General features: G+C 33.0%; 1 protein-coding gene across 2 annotated transcripts in view; it reads left to right on the plus strand.

Moving 5' to 3' along the window:
* DPY19L1 (dpy-19 like C-mannosyltransferase 1) overlaps nucleotides 1–18,227 on the plus strand; it is a 93,414-nt gene that overhangs the window by 57,428 nt on the left and 17,759 nt on the right. For both annotated transcript variants that reach the window (XM_019959434.2, XM_070787855.1), the window contains exons 11-16: nucleotides 4,088–4,174; nucleotides 6,298–6,357; nucleotides 6,898–6,978; nucleotides 10,235–10,336; nucleotides 14,133–14,204; nucleotides 15,560–15,609. In XM_019959434.2, coding sequence (XP_019814993.2) covers nucleotides 4,088–4,174; nucleotides 6,298–6,357; nucleotides 6,898–6,978; nucleotides 10,235–10,336; nucleotides 14,133–14,204; nucleotides 15,560–15,609 — 452 coding nt within the window. The remainder of the gene's footprint in view (nucleotides 1–4,087; nucleotides 4,175–6,297; nucleotides 6,358–6,897; nucleotides 6,979–10,234; nucleotides 10,337–14,132; nucleotides 14,205–15,559; nucleotides 15,610–18,227) is intronic.

Below are 18,227 nucleotides of genomic sequence, written 5' to 3' on the forward strand. Positions count from 1 at the left end.
ACAGAGTTATAAAATGAACAATAATGTGCCTACCCTCCAGCTGAAAACTGGAACCATCATTACTTTGAAGCCCTTGTGTCCTGAATATAGCCGCCTCACTTCTCTTGGAGATAACCATGAGCCTGACCTTTCAAATTATAATTGTTTTCCTTTATGACTTTACCATATGCATATACTTATGCATAGATAATAGATTTTCATAATTAAGTTTTTGTATTGTTTTTGAGGTTTATAAAATGGTTTCCTTTTTGTGTGAAATATGTTTTCACTCAGATTTCTGAGATTTGTATGTTACTGGAGTTCGGGCATTTTCTTTATGTTTCTTATTGTATAAATTAAGCACAATTTATTTATCCATGTTCTTATTGAAAGATGTTTAGATTTTTTTCCCTCTCTTTTTCCTTTTATGAATAGTGCTTATTTCCACATACCTCCTGGGACATAAATATAGAATTTCTCTAAGCTATTTACCTTGTAGTAGAATTTTTAGGTGGTAAATTAAATGCATATTCAGTTTCACAATTTAATATTACATTGCTTTTCAAAAGTGATTAGACTACTTTGAACAATAACATGTCCTTGTTATTCGGTATCTTTTTTTCTTTTTTAATTTTGTCAATCTGGAGAATATAAAATGGTGTCTTATGACCTTAATTTACGTTTTTCTCTGGTTTTCAGTAAAGTTGAACGTGTTTTGGTATGTTTATAGGCCCTTTGTCTTTTCTCTTTGTGTCATTCCTATTCAAAATTTTCATCAGTTTCTCTCTTATGTTCAAGAAAAAACGTCATTTGTTTTATTCACTACAGTGTAATCCACTACTTTCATTATTAATTTTGATGCTTGCATTGTTCCTGATTTGACCGGCTACTTTCTGCTGGCTTCTTTGTCCTTTGTTCTCATTATGCTTTGAGTACTTTTTTGAAGAAATCAGAAAGGCTGTTTCATCAAATGCTTTTCTACATCTGTCTAGAGATCCTGTGTATATTTTCCTCTTTAATATGTTGCTATGAAGAATTACATTGATTGATTTTCTACATTAAGCAACCTTGCTTTTCTGAGCTAAGCAAAACTATATATTCCTGGATTCATTTACTATTATTTTGTTAGGGTTTCAAATCTGTGCATGAATGGGATTAGAGAGTACTTATCCTTTTTCACACTTGATTTTTTTCCCCCAAAGTGTTTAATATGCTTTTTCTATATTGCAGTAAAAATTAGAATAAGTGTTAAGCCCTTAGTCTGTATAAGCAGCTATGGATGAGGACTTTGACTTAAAGTTACAGTTTTAAAAGTACTAATATGACACAGGCTTAGTTTATAGTAGAACCTATCTTGGGTAAATGATATATGCTTTATCATGTCACTTACTGACTATGGAATCAGTTACATACTATGGGCTATCTTTGCTTTACAAACTCCTAAATCTCCATAGTTACATAAAGGAAAAAAATATGAAATTTCCTCCAAAATGAATTTTTTCCATTTTTTATTATGATAAAATAATATCATACACATAAACTTTACCATCTTAATTGTTTTAGGTGTACACATCAGTGATATTAAGTACATTCTTATTGTTGTGCAAACATCACCACCATCTATTTCCACAAGTCTTAATCTTGCAAAATGAAGCTCTATACCTTATTATAAAGTTATAACTTCCTATACTCCTTCCCCTCATGTCCCCCCAGTGCCCTGGAAACCCTCATTCTGCTTCCTATGTTTATACTTTTAACTACTCTAGGTACCTCATATAAGTGGAATCATGTGGTATTTGTCTTTTCCTGAATGGGTTATTTCACGTGGCATAACTGTTCTCAGGGTCCATCCATGCTGATGCAAATGGCAGGGACTTCTTTTTTATGGCTGAGTTTTGGTCTATTGTGTATATGCCACATTTTCCATATCCATTCATCCATCAGTGGAAACTTAGGCTATTTCCATGTCTTGGCCATTGTGAATAATGCTGCAGTGGACATGGGAGTGCACATATCTCTTGGAGATCCTGTTTTTGTTTCCTTTGGGTATATGCCAGGGGTGGGTTTTCTGGGTCATATGATAGTTCTATCATAGTTTTAATTTCTTAAGGAACTTCCATACTGTCCTCCATAGTGTACCAACTCACCAATAGTGGGGAAAAGGGCTTTTTATTCTCAACATCCTCACCAGTACTTATATCTTGGCTTTTTGATAATGGTCTTTCTAACAGGTGTGAGATTATGAGGTAGTGTCTCATTGTGGTTTTGATCTGCATTTACTAATGATATTGAACACCTTTTCCTTTGATATTATAATAGCATTTGATAAAGTCAACATCTGTTTCTGATTTTTAAGATCTTAATTAAATGAAAATAGATGGGTGTTCCATTGAACTTTTGATACATACATGTACTTGAAGCCAAAAGCTAGTATCATGCAACATGATGAATCAATAAAACTATTCCCATTATGCCAGAAATTTAAGAAATATGTCTTCTGCCGCTCTTAACATTGTTGCATAAATATTAACTAATACAACTGACTAAAAAATAAGAGTCTCGAATAGAAAAGGAAGATATAAAAATATCATTGTTTGTAATTGATATACTTCTGAATACGTAAAAAACCCAAATTAATAAAGTAATTACTACTAGAAACAATGGAAGTTTATATTCATTTATTCATACTTAACATAATTTTTCTAAATATAAAAAATCAGAAAATATGAAAAGATTTCTGATATAATAGCAACACAGATAATATACTTTGAAATAAACTTAATAGGCAGGATCTATATGAAGAAAACTTTACACCCTTGATATATATAAAAGAAGACTTAAAGAAATGGAAACAATGTGTACTGTTTTCAAATCTAAAGATTTGATAGTGGGCAGATGTAGCTGAAATATAGTGTAATGTACATTATAGGATAAAGCAATTTTAATACAAATGTCTTTTTCAAATTTAGGCTGATTATAAAATTTTTATATAAATTTTATGTATGTGGATCAAAAATAAAACCACTGAAAGAAAGCATGGATTATTTTATTTTTAAAGGCTTTTCTTATAATGGAGGTAAATTCTCAAGTCTTACAGGAAATGAATGATAAACTGACTAATGTAAAAATTTAGGAAACAGTTATAATAAATATCACAAACAAAGATAAAAATGAACTGGGAAAATATTTGTAATATGTTTGCTTTGTAAGGGGCCATGCTGTATAATATATGAAGGAGTGCTTAAGAAAATACAAAAACCCAATAGAAAAATGGACATTAGGAGTAGGAAATTCATACACACACAAAACAATGTAAGTAGTAAATAGAAGAAAAGAAGCTGTATGTCTCATCCCTAAGAATGGAAAGGTGCATAGAAAAAAATGAAACAATGAAGCAACCTTTTTTTTTGTTAGATTGGCAGATATTTAAAAAGAATAATGCATGATATTGGTAGGAGTGTGTATCGGCAGGAACTCTCATACCCTACTGGTGGAGAGTATGATATTTTTGTATGGAAATTTGTCAGTATTTTCTCAGATTTTAAAATGTTTGTATCCTTGACGCATGATAGTAATTCATCCCATAAATGTGTTGACATGTACTAATATATAAGATGGATACATAAGGATGTTTTCTCAGCAGTGTTTATAATAGGAAAAACAAAACTAACAGCAAGACAAAATTGGAAAGCACTTAAGTATTCAGAGTACTGGTTGCATAAATTATAGCGTATCTCAAGAGTAGAGTACTTTTTTCAGTTATTCAACAGAATGAATTAAATTGGTTTAAATTGATATGTACAGCTCTTTGAAACGAACTAAGAGTAAAAGCAAGCAGTAGCATAGCTTCTGGGCCAACTTTTCATTTGTGGTTTTAAAAAGTTATAAACTAGAATTTGTATATGTGAATGTAAGAATACACCGGGAATTGGTGGTGGTGGTGATTTCTGGGGTTTTGAAGTGGGGCATAGAATGCGGGCTCTTTTACTTGTATATTCCCTTTTGAACGGTTCAGATTTTGTTTATCATGGGCATGTGCAGTTTTCAGAGTAAAAATCATTTTTTTGGTTTTCTGTATGTTAATTATATTTTTCTTGGATTTTTTCAGATTTCTCTTGCACTTTGTTTTGTTTTGATGTTTGGAAACTCAATGTTACTAACTTCTTATTATGCTTCCTCTTTGGTAATTATTTGGGTAAGTGTTCCTTAAGTAAATGTCTGTTTTTGAAACTAATGGTTTACCAGTTTATCATTGGCTTGAGATTCATGAGGGATTATCTTTCAAGAACTGTTTCAAGTGTCTTACTAAATACATATAACGTGATAATGTATTTAAGTTCTCACTTCCAAAGAAACACAGCAAAAATTAACGCCTGAAAACATAGTGCTTTGCTTTGTATTCTCAATCTGTCCTTTCTCTCTAATCTTTTATGTCACCTAAATTTTGGCCCAGGGTTTATTTTAGAATGATTTCTGTGCTCTCCTCTTTTTCTTGTTTTCTCCCCTTTTCAGTTTGTTCTCTTCTTTCCCCACTCTGTCACCCCCTTTCCTCGTTTTGGCATCTCACAGCAGTCTCTCCTTCTTGTTCCACTGTGATCAGAGAGAGGCTTGAGGACTTGTTTGTTTACTTTTTTCCCTTCATGTCTATTTGTATGACTTATTCAGATAATTTAAATCAGGTAATGATTCAGTTATGTTTTTCTACATCATTAAGAGCAGATGTAGATTATGGAGAGACAGTCTTACGGAGTTAGGGTAACAGGTCATCTAAAACCTTCTGCCACTTTTGTTAGAATGACTTTCTAAATATAATATGTCTCTCTAAATTTAAAGACTTGCAGAGGTGGTTACTCCTTTTTTTTGGTCAATGGATTTCTCTGTTACAATGTTTTGCATACCTAAGAGGAAAGAAAATATTCCTTATGTTTAACATACACGTGCTTTAGTTTTAGACTGGTTTCTTGGAGATGAAAGCATACTGCACTGTCTTAACTGAAATATATTCTACTTCTTGAATAGTCATTTAAGTAAGTCAGATCATTTTGTCTTTCTTGATTTCTAGAACCCATTAACAAATTTGGAATCTGCTATTTCTGTGTCCAACTTTACAAGTAAATTTTTTTTTAAGATTCTGTTTTCCAAATGCCTCTTCCCAGTCTAGACCACCATCCCTTTCAGGTTGGGTGACTTGAGTATACTCCAGCACAGAAATGAGCAATTAGCGTGTGGTTGACGCTTTGTTCAATCATGACTAAAAAACACCCCTCATTAACTGAATTGCTGTGCTTTGCCATTACTGATAGTTCTTACAGTCGTGAATTCTGCTTGTAATTAGGAAATGTGACAGTGGGCCCAATTCTGTTTTTACATGCGTACACGGAGAAGTCCTGGTATTACTCAGGGTGAAGTACATGACTGTTGGTACTTGTGTACAGGAAAGCCGTTGAATGGAAGATTGCCTATCAATAAATCTAATCTTAAGTACATGTTGCAGGAAATTCTCTTCAGTTCTGTTGAACACCTACAGTGTGTTAGGCTTCCTACTGGGTGCTTGATATTGAGGTGTCTCTCAGGTATAGATTAAGCATTATGCATATTTCATGTAACAATATTTTGATGTATAAAAATAAATGATGGCAACAGGTACAAAATGTAGCATGTTTTTGTATATTTAACTATAAATGTATATTTAACTATAAACATGTCTATTTTTAGTTATCACTTTGAAACCTTAATTGTAACACATTTTGCATTCTCAGATATTCAGAAACTTCTGAAAAGATTTAATTTGGGTTCATGTATTTATGTTTCGATCTCTAACTATGTTTTTGCCAAGTTGGAAGTAGATTTAGATCTTTATAGATACTATGCTTTGGAAGTTTGTTATGTATCTGGAAAGAAATCAGATTTGGTTGAGAAGTATTTAGTTGGTTCATCAAAAACTCATTTATAGTTTATTCAAGGAGTTAGTAATATTTTAACTTAATGAAAATCTTATAAGACACCTATCTAAAGTTCGGAAATTATTATATATTTCTTGGTTCTTAGGTAAATCAGAACCAGCCATAGAAGTCAATTATAGAAATTTACATACAGAGATTTTTCTTCCAACTTTACAAAGTGACTAACTGACCTAAAATATTCTGGACAAAACAGGGCTTCTTGAAATCAAATAAGCTTGTATTGATTCTATGTGAAACAATGAAAATTGTGCTAAATTTTAGATTTTGAGGGTCATGTTATTTATAAGTATTTTTTTGGTACCTGAATTTGTGTCTGTAATTGTTAACTTTATGCTATGTTATTTTCTCCATGCAGGGTTTACTGGCAATGAAACCATATTTCCTGAAAATAAATGTATCTGAACTTAGTTTATGGGTAAGAATCAATCTATTTGAATGTATACATTCTTCCTTCTCTAAAATATATCATTGGTTTTATGTTTTACTTTCAAGGAATTGATCTATATAATGCAGGAAGTCTAACAGTTTTATAACATATTAGGGCTCAATTTTAATGTGCCAAATTACTCTTTTCATGAAGCAAGATTAATATTGGATAGGTAGTTAAAGAATTTCAATTTTTGTATTTTATTACCTGTGCTTTTTCTGAGGAGCAGTACATGTGTAAGAAACTTTTAGTAGAAGGGGAATTTAACTGCAATTGCTGTGTAAATCTCCTCTAAAATATTAACTTTGATAAGAAGATTGTATATATTTTTCTTTCTGGTGACAGCCCTTGATTTTGAAGTAACATTCTTTATTTTAAGGTGCATGTGCTTCAGCATTTTCTCTTGGCTGTAGCAATAATTACTTCACATGTGATTAAAGCATTTATTTTTTCTTCCTAGGCTATGTCTATGCAGTGGCTGTATGATGCATTGGTTTAGTTTTGTTTTGCTATATTTTTCTTTTGTAGGTTATCCAAGGATGTTTTTGGTTATTTGGAACTGTCATACTAAAGTATTTGACATCTAAAATCTTTGGTATTGCAGATGATGTAAGTATATTTTTGCTTAAACTTGAAAGACTTGAAGTAAACAGGCTTAGAATGAATTACTAGAGTTGCCAAGTGCCACTATTTAATCTAAATTTTAAGGTGGGGTCTATTCACCTGTTATTTTATCTATCTAATAGAAAGTAAATTGACTAAATATATAGTCTATTCTTCAAAATTAATTTTTGACACAGTCTCTTATTTTATTGGTTTTTCTAGATCACAAAGGTTTTAAAATTTTAAAGAAAGCTCTAGAGTCTTAAGCTCAAATTTTAAAACCTATGCAGTTATTTTCCTCTGGTTTCTTTATAATCCCCTTTTGCAACAGACAAAGACACCACCTTCAGAGCCTCTTAAATAATAAATTGTATTATAGACTCATTCTTTTTTTTTTCTTCCAGTTTTCTGATTAGTGCTTATGAAAGGTTTATTTATAAGCTTTTATAGATGATTTAATCCAAGTCAGTCTTGCGAGAGACATTTTTATTTTTGTTACTGGTTTTACTTTCTTTGGTATTTGGGAAGGAGAGATAATAAAATGAGAAGAAGTCTGTTTTATAATTGCAAAAGATTCACCCTATCTGTAATTTGTCTATTTTGATATTTTGGTGAGCACATTACTTAAAAGAGGACACTGACCAACGTGCAAAGAGTAACGTAAACCACACTTTTTTTTTTCTGTAATTTATTTTAATTCACTGTCTTTCTTGCTCCTGTAATAGATTTAAGTTGTGGTTTTGAAACTGAGTTCTGTGAAGTTGTGGGACTTCACAGGCTCTTTGCATCCAGGATAGTCTAGCTTTAATCTCTTACATAGTGGACATCTATACAGGTTTTCATATGAACAACAGAATTGTTTGCTTAAAAAAGATTGAGAACCACTGGACTATTAAAGGGGTAGTCTACAATCTGTGGAAAGATATTTTAAAAGTTTAAAAGCATAGCCTAAAATGCATTTATTCAGTCATTCAGTGTACCTGCTCTGGGCCTGGCAATTGAATGCATCCGGGGGATGATGTTTTTGCCTGGTTTTGGTTTCAAAGTAATGCTGTGCTTGCTAAAATTATTGGAAAATGTTCAATCTCCTGTTTTCAGTGAGAATTTATATAGAATTTATATTATTTCTTCCTTAAATGTTTGTTAGAATTTGACCATGAAGCCCTCATGATCTGAAGTTTTGTTCATGGGAAGATTTTCTGCTACAAATCCACTGTCTTTAGGAAGTTACTGGTAGTTTACATCTTTAGTAGAAACTCACCCATTGCATATATATCATCAAATGGATCATGTTTTTTAAAAATTATTATAGGATTCAGATAGTGAAAAAATTCTTATTGAAATTTTTTACATATATGTGAAATTGTCTTTTATGTTCTTTAATTTTCCTTCTTTGGATTTAGAATCAATATTATATTAATCTATAAAGAGGTGCTTTTATTTTTTGCTATGTTTTCTACTTGCTATTTATTATATTAATATTTCCAAAGTACCACTTTTTAAAAACTCCTCTTTGATTTTATTGTATTTTTCTTTGTAACTGAAATCTCTTATTATATTAATATTTCCAAAGTACCACTTTTTAAAAACTCCTCTTTGATTTTATTGTATTTTTCTTTGTAACTGAAATCTCTCATCCTCATTTCCTTTATTCTTATTTCTTTGGGATTGCTCTGAATCTTTTTCTGATGCTTGAGGGAAAGTGCTTGGCTCTTTTGTTTTCACTTCTCTTATATTATGATAAACACATTTCAAATCTATAAATTTCCCTATAAGTAGTACCTTTTTTGCATCTTACAAGTGAACTATTTTGTGATTTTCTTTTTTAACCCAAAGATAAGTTTTATGTTATTCAGTTTCTAGCTGAAAGGACTTTTAAAGTCTTTCTTAGTTATTGTTTTCCAGTTTTGCTGCATTTGTGATTAGAAAAAAATAATTTGCATTGTAGAAATAAATTCACATAACCAACAAATATTGTGAACTTATTTTTTCTTCCTAGAGACTTTTCCAGTTGTGCTTTTATATACTTTGAATCTATACCATTCAGTGAAAAGATGTTTATGATATGTATAATCTTGCTTTGTTATTTGTTTTATCAGCATATAATGTCATTTGTTGTCTTTTTCATGTGTTTTTGTTTGAATTTAGTTTTGTGAGACATACATTTGCTAATGCAGGTTTCTGTGGTTCATTGTATCTGGTATATCTTGTTCTCTTTTTCTGCTTTTAGCCTTTCTGCAAACATGATACTGAATTTTTTCCCTTAACTCTAATTGAGCATCTGTCTTTAATTAGTGAACTTAAGGTCTTCACATTTATGGCAGTTATCATTATTTTGGGACTTCTTTCTTTCATTTTATTGAGATTTTCCAACCATTTTGCTTTCCTTTTAGATTCTTTTCCCTTTCCTTGGATTGGTGGTTTGCATATGCATTGTGTACTTTTAGGCCAAGGTATTCTCCCTATTGGTTTCTTAAACTTATTAGCATACATTTCTTCCCTACAAGACACAGCATTTGAGATTCTTCAGGATATCCCATCGCCATTGAGTTCCTATTCACTCCCCAACCACCCCCCAACACTTCGTTTATGTATTGTTTAGCGTTTTAGTCATGATTTGCTTTGGATATAATTTATCCCCTTTCCTACGGTTCTTGCTCTTTTAGACAATAATGAATTGAAACTTTGGCAAATGTTTTCTCATTTGTTAAATGAAAATAATTCTAGCTTCCTCATGTGGCTCGTTGTGGGAAGTAAGTGAGGTGATGTAAGTATGAACTTGGTGATACGTGAAGAATAGACAGATGCTAACTGTCAGTCAAAAGGTGTGTTTTATTCCAAGGTCTGCCTGTTGTCTGCTTCTTTCAAAAAGTCTCTTCAGTCTGCCTTTCAGAAATTCTGAATTATGTTTGTTTTTCTTTACTCAAAAACATGATGTCCCTTTGTGATTGCTGGATGTTACCAAGCCCACTGGATACCTTGTAGTGTATTTCACAAGGTTTAATACCTTGAGCAGGGAAAACTCAAGGGTAAAAGCCTGTGGAATGTGGTTGATGGTGCGTGGAAGGCAGGGTGTTGTTGGAGCTATCACTTGTCAGCCAAAGAACGGAGACTGTGAAATTGGAGGGTCCAAAAACAGCCGGGTGTTAGAACAGCAAGTTCTGCCGTGCAGTGGAACCTGTTTTTAGGTACTGTTAAGATTGAAATGAGTTACAGCAATGTATGGCATAATCTAATGGTGCCACCCTTTATTCCTTACTAGGCTCATATTGGCAACTTATTAACATCAAAATTCTTCAGTTACAAGGATTTTGACACTTTATTGTATACATGTGCAGCAGAGTTTGACTTTATGGAGAAGGAGGTAAGATGGGATCTATCCTTTTCTTTCCTTAGGTTTTAGTCCATTCATTTTTCATAAAGGTGCTCCTGTTATTCAGATTCTTACCGCTGTGCTCATATCTCAGTTTGAAGGAAAAGGAAAACCTTGCAGCTTAAACCAAGATGTTCCTGTTTACATTAGCACAGCCTCATGAAATATATGATTTCTTCTGATTTTGATAATTTAGAAACATGCATTCAGTCTAGCAATAGTTTTTAGGATGAGTAAACACAGAAGCATTTCAAGTTGCTTCCTTTCAAGGGTAGTATTGATTCAGTGAAACTCTCAAGCTTTTCAGTTTCCACTTGCTTTGTGATTATTTGTTTGAATAATCTCAGTGATTTGAAATATCATTGAATACAGGTTTTTCATTCCAACAACATTTGTCTTTCTAAAACTGTACTCGTGTGTTTAGAAGGAGATCTGAGAGTAGTTGAGTGGATTGTGAGACAGAAGTCTGCAGTATTACTTATGTTGTTGAGCAAGTGACTCTCATTCTTTGAACTGTAGCTTACTAGTTTCTGGTAGTATGCTACAAACAGATATTGTGAGAATGAAAGGAGATACATAGGAAATACCGTTGATATTTTAAGGTGTTTCACATTAAATACTATTTTGTAATACTTTATGAGCTAGTTTGGTTCAACAGTATTTATATATATGTGCCTTTTGTGTGTGTGTATGTGTGTGTGTGTGTGTGTGAGTATATACACACACCACCCATGTGGTCCTGATTTATGAGGATATTTAATTATCTCTGAGACATTTTTCTTCAAAGCTGTGTGTCTGTGTGTGTATGGAACTGGCCAACAGTCCTCTGCTGACACATTCATTTTCCCTGATCCCCACTGGGTCAAGCCACTGAATCACAGACCAGTTGGAAGAGAGTATGCCACATGGCAGATGACTCTTTACTCCAGTGACTTATCAGTCTTCATTTCCTGTGTTCTGGCAAGTGGTTTTGACACATAATGGCTGATAAAAAGTGTACAAGTGATAATGTTGAGCCTGCTGAAAGAAAATAGGGAAAAGTGTCTTGCCAAACATTAAAATGCATGCCTATAGCAGATCAAGACTCCTTCAAGGAGATGGTAAAGGAAGTATAGGCATCAACAGAGAAATTAGGGCTCAGTGTAAATCCTTTAACATTATTGAAAATAAACACGCCACTACATAGCCTTGAGAGTATGAATCATCAGTTATGTAACAGAAGAAATAGTTTACTAAGGCATAGCATGGCTTCAGCCAATTTGAAGAAAATGGCAAAGCCATGTCCAGCCGGCCATTCTTCATCTCCATAGGTATCTTCACAGGGACTGTGCTGTAGAGACAGAGCACAGTGCAGGTTCAGAGAGAGGGCATCTGCTGCATGGTGGGAAGAGGGAACAATTTAACACAGTATCATACTGGTATGGAAAGACACTTAAGATGTATAATAGGGTAAGCAACATGCTGTGATCTTATTGAGCTATGATTAGCACACATAAAGTGTAAGCAAAATTTTAACACTGGTTTTCTTTTCTTTTTTCTGGTGAAGAGGTAATTAGTGATTAACTTTATTTTGTAATTTGCGTTTTCTAAATTTTCTATAGTAGTCATATTTTAATTGAATTGTACTATTGAAAGGTAGTAAAAACCAGTGAGGGAGATCTTTGCCTTTTAGATATGAAAATGGAAAGCAACAGTATTTAAAGTACAAAGACATCAAAATAGGAACGTTATGGCCAAAAATAAACAATGCTGGACAGACCCCATGTGTATGTACTTAACTATGTTTTTGTGTATGTACTTGGTATGAAATGAAGAGAGCAGAGAGCACCATAGCTAAGTGATAAAAGATGCATTGTTTCATGAATATTATTTGAAAAATTGAACTGGGGTGGGAAATCAGGTTAAAGCTTTGTATCATATGCCAAACTTCATTTCAGTTGATGTGTTAAATATAAATGAAGCTTGAAAAATTAGTTTGAGAAACATTTCTTAACTTCATATTAGTACAAAATGCATATGAGAATGATTAATAGATTTGTCTGCATATAATTTAAAACTGTTATATGTACAGTTTTGTACATTAAATGTTATAAAAATTACAATCAAATGACTAACTGGGATGATTCTTGTGATAAAATCACGGAAACTAGAGATTAATTAGTTTAGGAGTGTTCAAATCAATAAAAAATTATCAAGGACCCTCACTCTTTCTCAGCACCAAAAATGTACAGCCCCACACTGTTCCCCTACCCACCTATGCAGAAATGGGCAAAGGACGTGAACATATACAATCCATCAGGGAGGAAATGCTGATAACTGATTAAAATGTGAAATTCATTGTCTGCTTCATTTTTTCTCCATTTTCTAGTGCTCACAATGAGCGTCTGTAACTTTTATGCTTAGAATAAAATCAATAATTATGAGAAATATTAAAAGAATTTATAATTCTAATAGAACAAGCGTGTACACATATCTCTCACTATGGTTTTTTTCCTTTGCATTTGTTTTTTTTTTTTTAAATTGAGGTATTAGTGCTTTGCAACATTGTGTTGGTTTCTGCTGTGCACCAAAGTGAATCAGCTGTATGCATACGTATATCCCTCCCTCTAAGACCTCCCCCGACAATCCCACCCAACTAGATCACCACAGAGCACTGAGCTGAGCTCTCTTCACTATTACGGCAGGTTCCCCACCAGCTATCTATTTTATACATAGTGGTGTATTACATCAATCCTAATCTCCTAACTCACCCTGCTCCCCCTTCCTCGCACCCCTGTGTCCACATGTCTCTTCTGGACATCTCCATCTCTATTTCTGCTCTACAAATGGGTTTTTAGATACCATTTTTCTAGATTGCACATATATACATTAATATATGATATTTGTTTTTGTCTTTCTGACTTACTTCACACTAATAAACTTTTGGAATATAATGTTAAAATTGTTTGAGCTCTATTAAACTTTGTTAAGTATTTTTAACACAATTTTTTAAATACTTCCTTTTTAAAGAAAACAATCTTACTACTTTTCTTATATTTATTGTTATTATTAGCAAATGTCTAATTTTTGAAATAATAAAATAGTTATTATAAATTATCAAAATTGCTTGTCTAATACAGAATAGAAAGTGAGAAAATTGGACTAAGGAGAGAGAAATCAGAAAATGCTACTTACCTTATGTTTTGTAGAATTAAAATGTACCAGTATTTTTAATATGGTTGAATCTAGCCTTCTGTTTATAAACATATTGAGGAAAGCATGCATAATTTCATGTAATGATAAAAGATTACTTTTGTGATGGAATGTGTTGATAACGAGCAAATCGATTGCAATTTAGAAATTTCAGGCGGAGAATTGTTTGAGACTGTGATCTCAAATTATTGAGAGGTGTATAGGATTGCAATGTGTAGGGCTTTTTTAGTTTAAAAAAAAAAAAAAGATTTTTATTCCAGATAAAATGCACAGTAAAGCTCATGCCATTCTGCTGACCCTCACTGAATATTGGGCTCTCTAGTTAGAACAGTACTGTGCAAAAGTGAATAGTAATCTTTCTAGTTGCGTTTTACACTACAAGTGTTTGGGAACTGTATCTGTTAGTGTTTTCAACTCAGCATTTTGGGGAAGTTCATTTCTATGAAAATGTATCTCCATTTTTATGATGGGAATCAGTGGGTAGATTGGTGAATGCATAAGTTTCTTAACATGTTTTAAAACTCACTTGGTTCATGATTGGCAGTTTCATTTGAAATAACATTCTTCTCTAATGAAACACTTCTTTGAATTTCAGACTCCCTTGAGGTATACAAAGACATTATTGCTTCCAGTAGTTCTTGTTGTGTTTATTGTAATCATTAGAAAGGTAAGTCTTTTCTTTACCTTACGAGTACTTTCTCATAATAAAACATGTTCTTATTTCTTCATAGTAGTTACATGTACTAGGCTACATGTTAATCTAACACAATACTTACATAGATTTATTGAAGCACACTCTGTATTTTCTTACTAATAACCTTTGATGAATATTTATAAATCTTAAAAAATATTGTGCTAGTTACCAACATAAAGTAAACCTAAGAAAAGGACACTTACATTTTGATAGTCATGTATTTTGAAAGATAGGATCAGAGAGATCATGTTGACCCACATACAATTGTTTCTGCTCATGTAAATTATTATTGACTCACTTTTAACTTTTATGTAACATTTTATTAAAATATTTAACATATGCCTTTCTAAGTCATTTGTGTAGTATTCATTAAATTCTGGATAGAGTTTATTATTAATCAAAAGGAAAAATAGAATATTAACAATGTTTTACTAAACTCAATGAAATAGACTCCCAACTTAGCTTTGATAATGAAATCTTAAGTCCAGATATAAATCAGGCCAAGGAAGTTCTAATCTTTAGCAAAGAGTGGTATGATATTCTTTTTTCTTCTTAAGAGTTAGTGAACTTTATAACTACAAATGTTTTAAGTGAATGACTTGGGTTTAGTCTGTAATTGAAAAATAAATGATAGACCCTAAAGGTTTTCTAATTCAGAGCTATTATTTCTATGTTAGTACAATGTCATGTATTTGTGGAATATTCTGTATTGTAATTATTATTCACATCATATATTTATAATCTAACTATTTCACATACCTTATTTCAGCTGGTTCTTCAGTAACATTCTAGGGTACAGATACTATTATTACCATTTTGGCAAATGCAAAATTGGAAGGTCGGAGAGGTTGTTACTGGCCTCACATCATCTCCATTAAAAAGCAAGGGAAGAGTGAGAATCAGATGGCCCCTTTACCCTCCTGTTTGGACATCATAGTTATTATTCCTGTATAGTGTATAGTTAAGTAGAGGCACTACCAAGAACCTGAATGTGGTGGAATTCAGTAAAGGTGAATTAGAAGCTGAAAGGTCAGGTTTCAAGACCCTTCTTAGTTGTTGTCCACCTTCAGGAAGATCATTCAATCCTTCTGAGCCTGTTGCTCATTTATAACATAATAATAAAACCTATCTGAACAGGGTTGATTATAGATATGCTTAAGTACATATACAAATGTAAGATTCTGTTGTCATAATTACTATTTCTGAGTTACTTCTTATCTCCATACTTCTGTATTTTAAAGTAAGTAAAAGTTTGAAAGTCTAGAAAATGTTACTTGAATTTTTTTTCCAATACAGCTGTTATAAAGTGTTTAAAAATCTATTTGCAGGTTATTAGTGACATGTGGGTTGTCTTAACTAAACAGCAGACACATATAAGGTAAATATGGCATTAATGACTTTGTTACTTCCTCCAGTTTATTAAGTAGGTATTTACAGGGTATTAATTTTATAGTTATGTGTTGTGCATGCAACATTTGATAACTGATGTTTCAGTTGTTGCCATCCCCCTTCTCTGCTTTTATCCTTATTCCCTCTCTGAGCAGAGCTAAGCACATCACTTACTTGTCTCTAAGCCCCATCCAGTATGCTCTGACAGTAGCCCTACACGTATTTCTACTTGAAGGACACAGCTTTGTGCTTCAGTTTGGCAGGTAAAGCAAATTACTCTGTTGATGGTTTTAGGACCAATGGACAGCCTTTTGACAGAAGAAGAGGGAAATGTAAAAGTGGATCATACCTCAGTTTTTACATAAAATAAATTCCAGATAGATCAAAGATTTAAATATAGAGAAAAATGAAACTCCCAAATAAACCAAGAGTTTATCATAATGTTAGAGTTAGAGGCCTTGTTAAGAATGGCATAAAACCGATAAGGTAGAAGGAAAGGTTGATATGGTTGACCAGATAAATTCTATGGTAAAATACCATAAGCATTATTCAAAGCAAATACAACTTGGGGGAAATATTTGCAGATCATAACAAGGTAGTAATGACCATCACACATAAAGAACTTCTATAAATTAACAAGAAAAATGCTAAAAACCCATTTGAAAAATGAGTGAAAGGTACACACAGGCAGCTGAGAAAACACATTCCCATTTTCGCTTTCCCACTACACTCATGTCCCACGAATCTCTTTTGTGCTCTTTGACCAGGAAAATCAGTTTCCTGCCCTTGCAGTGGTTGTGCGCTAAGCCCGTAATTGTGCCCCAAGCCCGTAATTGTGCCCCCTGCTTCCCACAGCCTGTCTTGGCATGACTCACTTCTCTAATCTTTGCCTAAATGTCACCTCCTGTAAGAAGCCTTTTCTGCCTATCATCTCTGAGTAGATCCCTTGTCTCCTTGCTTGTTATTCTCCACTGTCACACCCTTTTTCTTTCTCTCAGCATTTTTCACCATGTGTTTACAAACTGCAGTGTTGTTGCCTGTATCTCCTGAAAGGGGGGATGGCCATTTCTGTTCAGTTCAGCAGTCTATATGCAGTGCCTGGCATATGAGGAAAGAATAGTAGTTGAGTGATAAAGGCTTATGCATGAGTAAATAGATACATGAAAAAAATGCTCAGTCCCACGATAATGTGGAAACCTTTTTACTTGCCAGGTTTGTAAAAATTAATACCCAGTGCTTGCAAGGGTGGTAGGGCAGTAAAGCAAAACATATGGTGGGCCTGTCCTTTAACCCAGCAGTTTCACCGATGCAAATGTGTCCCCTAGAAACGCTCATAGAAATGCAGAGGTGATGGTACAGAGATGCCCACTGTGGTGGTGTGTAAATGTGAAAGTGAAAACAGCCAAAGTATTCGGTAGTACAGGATTGGTTTAATTATGAGCCAGTCAGAAAGTAGAATTCTTTATGGATATTTCATCATACGTCTTTGAATTAAAAATTATAAAACATATAAAGGATGATTATACTTTTATTTTAAATATGAAGATTTTATATGTTTATTTGTACATAGGGATGTGGAAAGATAAAACTTATAATTATTAGTAGGGGATAGGATTAGAGGATGGAGTAAAGGAAGTTTTAATTCTAGTTTCATTCTTTTGTGAGTTTTTTGGGGGGCAGTAGAGATTGTTGAATTTGTGTGTCTGTATATTTTCTTTTATAACACAGCCTTATGTATTGTTCTTTAACCTCTGCAGTGATAAATTATTGCATGCACTCTGGTTCTCATTTAGAAGCAATTCATTGTAACTGTACCCTTGCTTCTACCCGACACCTTTGAGGGCTGGGAAAAAGGAAAAAGCTTCTAGTACATAAAGCCAAAATTTATTTTCGATTGAGATGAAAAATTTTTAAGAGCTCAGAAAAGGGCTAAAGGTTATAACTATAGTATGCATCTGGAAGAGAAAGGTGGAACTTTTCACAGAAACAAGAGAGTCTTTTCAATAATAACTCAACTATAGAAGTAATTATAGAAAAACACTGAGCTTCATGGGGCTCTCAATCTAGGTAGGATCAGAGCTTTTTGGAAAGGAGAAAGGCACATTGACATTTCATTTTGCATTAAGTACCAAAGTCATATGCCAATATAAAAAGGGGAGGGGTAGGATACACATTTTAATTCTCAAGATGTGAGCACGAGTGTCTCCTTTATTCAGGGACCTAGGGGTTAAAGGAGGATAAAGACAGTATGATGAGGTAGAAAATGTATTGATTCTGAAACCAGTCAATATATAGACCTGACTTTGCTGCTTACTAGCTCTGTGACTTGCTTTCCTTAGCTGTCAGTTGGGATAATAAATAGTTGTAAGATCAGAGTTAATGTAATGGTCATATTAATGGTCATATTAACATTAATATAATGGTCATATTAACATTCTAGGTGCTTAATAAATGGTAATGGATAATTTGTACTTGGAATGAAAGAAGAATAAAGGAGGACCCATTCACTTCCTTCATTTGCCTAATATATTTACTCTTTGCTAGTACATCAGTATTTTTGAAACCAAATCGTCCAATCAGATACTATGCTACCCAGATTACCTAGAT

Source organism: Bos indicus, chromosome 4 (genome assembly GCF_029378745.1).
Source record: "Bos indicus isolate NIAB-ARS_2022 breed Sahiwal x Tharparkar chromosome 4, NIAB-ARS_B.indTharparkar_mat_pri_1.0, whole genome shotgun sequence".
In the NCBI taxonomy this organism is placed as follows: Eukaryota; Metazoa; Chordata; class Mammalia; order Artiodactyla; family Bovidae; genus Bos; species Bos indicus.